We start from the raw sequence: 6,266 nt of genomic DNA, 5'->3' as shown, positions 1-6,266 counted from the left end.
AAATTTATGGATTTAAATTTCGAGTCTCGTAACTTGAGTTATAATTAAATTAGTGACAGTCACGCAGGTGGACAGTTTTGTTGTGAACAGTGAATTTAATTTTAAAAGCAAATTTTTATGCTCCGAATTGGTAAGTTAAATTGGATGACATCTCGTACTCGATTCCGGTGACGGTCTTGGGTAAGGGGTGTTACATTTAGGCTCTTCTACAATCTTAGAAAAAAATACCCATTAGATTAGAATTCATAAGACATTCAGAGAATTTAGTGTTTACGTTTTGAGGGTTCTTTGTTTTTCGGGTTTTTGGGGTTTAGTTTTTATCTCCATCTTTTGTACTCTTCGTTCTTTTGCCATTATAGTAAAATTATCTTTGCCCGTGGTTTTTTATCCTATTTGGAGGGGTTTTTCCACGTTAAATTTGTGTGTTTATCTTCTCAATTTCTTCTGCTATTTTTACTTATTTGTTGCTTAATCGGGACGATCCTAACAAGTGGTATCATAGCTAGTTCAATTTTCATATAGTAGCCCGTTCAGAGATGGCAGCAACAAGATTTGAAATTGAGAAGTTTGATGGTGAGACAAATTTCAATCTGTGACAAGTTCGGATGATGGCAATTCTAGTTCAAAACAGCTTGAAAAAGGTTGTTACAGGGAAAAAGCCTGAAAATCTAAATCAAACAGAATGAGAAGAGCTTGATGAAAAGGCCTTGTCAGCAATCCAGTTGTGCCTTACGAATATAGTATTGCAGGAGGTATTGATGGAGAAGACCTCATTCGCCTTGTGGAAAAGGTTAGAAACTCTTTATGCGACTAAGTCTCTGGCTAACCGTTTAGTGTTGAAACAACGTCTATTTACGTTTCGCATGAACGAAGGTGAGCTTTTTAGAGATCACATCAGTCAATTAATTACTCTTTTAAATGATTTAAAGAACGTTGAGGTTCATATTGACGATGAAGATCAAGCTATGCTATTATTGTGCTCTTTACCCTCTTCATACAAGTCTTTCAGGGAGACATTGATTTATGGCAGAGACAAACTCTCGTTCGAAGATGTGAAGGGTCATTTGTTGAGTAGAACAAACTCGACAATGAGTTTGGTTTGAATAGCAAAGCAGATAGACAAGCTTCCGTTTTGGTAGCATCAAAGAAACGAGACAAAAGATGTCGCTATTGTAAAAAGTTAGGTCACGTCAAAGCAGATTGTTATAAACTGCGAAATAAAAGGGCTGCTGAGAGTAACGAGGAAGATGTAGTTGGTGCTAATTTGGTCGATGAAGGTGGTGATGATTTCTTGTTAGTGTCAACGAGTGATAACTCCAAGCTTACATCTGAGTGGATCCTAGATTCAGGATGTTCTTTCCACATGTGTCCCAATAGAGAATGGTTCTCCACATACAGTTCAGTTGAAGATGGAGTTGTGCACATGGGAAATGATTCATCTAGTAAGATAATCGGTATTGGTACTGTTAAAATTAGGATACACGATGGGACAATTAGGACACTCTCAGATGTCAAGTATGTACCTGATTTACGAAAGAATCTCATCTACTTGAGTATTTTAGACTTGAAAGGATGTAGAATCAACATCGAGTCGAGCGACATTAAAGTATCTCGTGGAGCTCTTGTTTTGTTAAAAGGTAAAAGAACTGGCAGTCTTTATATTCTAGAAGATTCTACAGTGACCGGTGAAATCGGACGTCCCTCGTCCGTTACGGAGTCAAAGTCAACTCGTTTGGAGCGGAGGCAACTTGGTCATAGGAGGGAAAAATGTATGACCGTTTCGTTGAAGAGAGGTTCTCTTTTGGATGCAGGTTTTAAAAAGTTAGAGCACTGTGTTCGTGAAAATCAGACCCGGGTTAGTATTGATTTGGCAGTGCATAAGTCGAAGGCTAGAAGTCTTCCAGCTTCTAAGCATAGATTCGACTCAGCTAATTCCCTACATAGTTCAAGATAGGCCCGTGGCGGGTTTTAGCAAATATGGCATTGAAAGAATTCGTGTCAAGGTGGAGATTGTTAGAGTTGTGTGACCCAAAATCTAAGAGATTGCTTGCAAGTCAAGTTAAACAAAAATATATTTTCTTCCTAGAATATTTAGTATTTATTAGTATAATATATTTAACATTTATTAGTATAGTTTATTTATTTTTTGAGTAAAAGACGACCACAAGGGTCATAACATATTATTAGATAATATCACTAATAATAGCATTATGAATGTCTTTTGGATAATCCATATCAAAAAACCACTTCTTAACTTCTCTACACATTTTAGTATAGTTTATTTGACTTACTAATTTAGCTTATAAATAGACTCTTTTACAATCTTAGAAAAAAATATCCATTAGATTAGAACTCATAACATATTCAGAGAATTTTGTGTTTACGTTTTGAGGGTTCTTTGTTTTTCGGGTTTAGTTTTTATCTCCATATTTTGTACTCTTCGTTCTTTTGCCATTATAGTAAAATTATCTTTGCCTGTGGTTTTTTATCCTCTTTGGAGAGGTTTTTCCACGTTAAATTTGTGTGTTCATCTTCTTAATTTATTCTGCTATTTTTACTTGTTTGTTGCTTAATCGGAACAATCCTAACAAAATAACAAGGAGAGAAGAACATATATAAAAGAGAGGTGTTTGGTGCCATTAAGGATGGAGAAAAATATAAGAAGCAATAAAAAGCTAGGTTTGAGTGAAATTTATGGGTGAATTTAGTATTGTTTTGGAGTCATTGATAATAGTGTAGTGGTGAAAATAATTGTAAATAAATTTGAATGAGAAAAGAGAGAATTGAGACTCACAATTGCTTTTGAAAAAAAACTATTGTTTTTAATACCTCACAAATAATATTTTCAATTACATTTAAGAAAAAAATCCAATATTAATATATTTTAATTATCATCAAATTTTATATATAATTTTTATTAATTTAATTTATATATTTGTATTAAATATAATTATTTTAAATGTATAAAATAATATTTTATAATTAAAGAATAAGACTATTATTTCAACCAACCAAATAATACCAAACAACGTATTCTAGTACTATCAAATACGCTAAATTAAGTGAACTGTGATAAGATAAATGCCATTGGCTGCTTGCATATACCACGGATAGCTATCAAATCCTCGCTGGTTTCATTACATTATATCCGTTGATAATCTGATCCATAAACGGCCCAGATCTTCTCTCAAAAATGCCAACAAAAATTTGAAAAGAGCCCAAACTTGGAAAAATTGCCGCTTAAATGAACGAATTCTATTGGTCATTTTGCTCTGCACATGGATCACAACTTTAACAAATTATCCATCGTTGATAACCCATCCGATCCACCGTCCATAGTTCCCTCCTATTTTAAAATATTTAGTAACATTCTTTCCCTCTCCTTCCAAAATACCTTTTATATATATCCCCTCCAATATTTCACCGTCACCTACTCTACGAATTTCCTTCGCTTTCTTTCAATCCAAATCCTATCTGTTCACCGTCAGTTAACCCCTATGGCTCGTACCAAGCAAACAGCAAGGAAATCAACCGGTGGTAAAGCTCCACGTAAGCAACTGGCTACGAAGGCGGCTCGGAAGTCGGCTCCGGCAACCGGAGGAGTGAAGAAGCCTCATCGTTTTAGGCCCGGAACTGTTGCTCTGAGAGAAATCAGGAAGTACCAGAAGAGCACCGAGCTTTTGATCAGGAAACTTCCATTCCAAAGGTTGGTGAGAGAAATCGCTCAAGATTTCAAGACTGATTTGAGGTTCCAGAGTAGCGCTGTTGCCGCTCTTCAAGAAGCTGCCGAGGCTTACCTTGTTGGACTGTTCGAGGATACCAATCTCTGTGCCATTCACGCTAAGAGGGTTACGATCATGCCCAAGGATATTCAACTTGCTAGGAGGATTAGAGGGGAGAGAGCTTAGAGTTTGATTTTCGGCTGGGTAACGTCTAAAGCTGGAGATCTAAGCTTTTCATCATTTGTACGTTTTGCTTTCTCAGCAAATGTTCATTTAAATTGATGGAAAACAGTTGGAAGCTTTATGATTTCGTTGGTTAAAATTGCCTTTTGCTTTTTTGGTAACTCTTTAATATCCTTTTTTTGGGGTATGTGTTGTTTGAAGTTGCTTGCATATATACTTGGATAATTACTCCAAATATACTGATTAATTCGCTGTTTTAAGATTTCAAAACTGGATTAATGTTTTCTAATGATTATTTCCGAAATCCCCAATGGCTTTTAGAGATATATGTTCGCCAGAGCCGATTGCGATCAACACACTCTTACATGTGCACCGATCTGGATTATATTCCTTAAGTGCTGATCAAAATGTCCTCAAAGCTTAAAGTGACATCCCATTTTAAAAATAGCCTGAAACTAAAGCGTTCGACTCTGAATTCGAGTTCCTCAAAAATCTTAGGTAGTCTCCTGTCAACTCAAAATTAGCTTACACGGTGATAAGGTTGTAGCTAACAATTGGTTCTGACAAAATGTTACCTTTTACACAACACGCATGAACCATTCGGCCTTCTTCCACTAATTTCCTATTGGTTATGGCATGAAACTATACAAAGCCTATACAAGAAAACAAAACTATAAATTCCTATACTGGGTAAGCCCCGATTCAAGCAAAACTGTTGGTTAATGGTGTCCATCCTATTAATCTGTTTACCGTTCAGCCGAATTCTCGCCACTTCTTGAATTCTTGAAAGCAAGACCTCCACCGGATTAGAAGGTTTGCGAAGAGCCTGCCATTTCTCTCACGCCAAATGATATGTATAAATGCAGTCCATACAAGTTTGAGAATGCAGACTTATGAGAGAGTTACCTTTCAAGTAAGCCATAGCCCAATTCAACTCTTGAACCCAAGTCCCAATAGATCTTGTAATACCACATAGAACCAAAATCAGTCCCCAAAGCCTTCGGGAGAACTCACGTTCAAAACAGATGTGGTCTCTTGTTTCAGTAGCGGAGGAGCATAGAAGGCAACTACTATCAATGTTAAGACGGCAAGCAATTAACCTGTCTCTTGTAGGTTGCCTGTTCAAAATAGCCATCCATGCAATAAGTGAGTGTTTAGGCGCATGAAGTGGAAACCAGATAAGCCTCTGCCAAGGTACCTTTTTCCCTTTCATTCAAGTATCCTCCCAGAGCCTAGTGACAGACACATGAAATGTTTAGGCTATATATGTATTTTCATTTCTGGGAAGTTAACGGTTGTTTTCATTTTGGTCTTTCTTTAAGTTTTAAGGCTTACTCTGTAATGTTCTATTTTCATGTGAAGAACTATATTTAGAGTGGAATTAAGGTTTTAACTTCGAAGCTCTCACACAGAAGCCAAAAAGCCTTATTTAATGCTCCAGGCAATAAACATTTACAATTCCATCACAGAATCAAGCAGTTTGTAAGTGTAACCTTTATCAGGAAATTAAACATATATTGCTAGTGGTAAAATCGGATTCATGTTCTATACTTGACATTGTCTCAAGATCGATTGTAATTTATGATTTGATTTAAAGTTGTTCGCTTCGATTACTGTTTATTGTGAGGTTGAGTAAATAAAAAAACTAGGCTGAAAGCTGACAACTCAGTGGGCGTGCCGGAGTGGTTATCGGGCATGACTAGAAATCATGTGGGCTCTGCCCGCGCAGGTTCGAATCCTGCCGCTCACGTTTTTATTTTGTTTTCCTTTTTTTTTTTTGAATCAAATTTGACAATAGTAACTGATTAATATATTCTCTTGGCTGGGTATGTCTGATGAGCCCATTTCTATTTCTAGTTAAGTTAGAGGTGGAAGAACTTTCGTGCAAATGAGTCTCTTTCGAGAGGTAGAAGTGAATTGAAATAATCCCATAGTTTCTGTATTGTGTTTTCATCCATGAGCTGAGTTACACATAGTTTTGCGAATTGGCATGTAAATAAATATTAATTTTTCCGATGGCAAGAAATATATATGTTCACAATACATTGTGATATGTGTATTGATTTAGTATACTTTTTCTTTTACAGAATATTTTGTTTTGAACATAGTTAAGAATTAAAGTATTCCTCAAGATAAAGACGTGACAGTCATTTGAATCTAACAAAAACTTATCCTTAAATACAATAAAATATGAATTCATTTGGTCTTCTTTTTCTAATATCATTTCATTAAAATCCAACATGTTATTTACTTACAATTTCCTTTTTTTTTTATTAAGACATTTCATATTTTAATTCCTTACTTGAACACCTTAGTGTAGCTTAAAGAAAACCATTACATATTCTATTTCTTTACTTAAAG

At 35.6% G+C, this 6,266-nt stretch overlaps 1 protein-coding gene and 1 non-coding gene across 2 annotated transcripts; both read left to right on the top strand.

Moving 5' to 3' along the window:
- Positions 1-3,283: 3,283 nt before the first annotated feature.
- LOC107907341 (histone H3.2) lies at positions 3,284-4,044 on the top strand. Its single transcript, XM_016834687.2, has one exon. It carries the CDS (start codon positions 3,498-3,500, stop codon positions 3,906-3,908), a length of 411 nt encoding a protein of 136 aa, XP_016690176.1. The 5' UTR covers positions 3,284-3,497; the 3' UTR covers positions 3,909-4,044.
- Positions 4,045-5,573: 1,529 nt separating this feature from the next.
- On the top strand, positions 5,574-5,655 carry TRNAS-AGA (transfer RNA serine (anticodon AGA)). The gene has a single exon. It is a non-coding gene; the product is annotated as a tRNA-Ser (tRNA).
- The last annotated feature ends 611 nt before the right edge of the window (positions 5,656-6,266 follow it).

The sequence above is a fragment of the Gossypium hirsutum genome, chromosome D05, assembly GCF_007990345.1.
Source record: "Gossypium hirsutum isolate 1008001.06 chromosome D05, Gossypium_hirsutum_v2.1, whole genome shotgun sequence".
NCBI lineage: Eukaryota > Viridiplantae > Streptophyta > Magnoliopsida > Malvales > Malvaceae > Gossypium > Gossypium hirsutum.
Note: the sequence above shows the minus strand (reverse complement) of the source record. Positions and strands in the feature narration are given on the sequence as shown.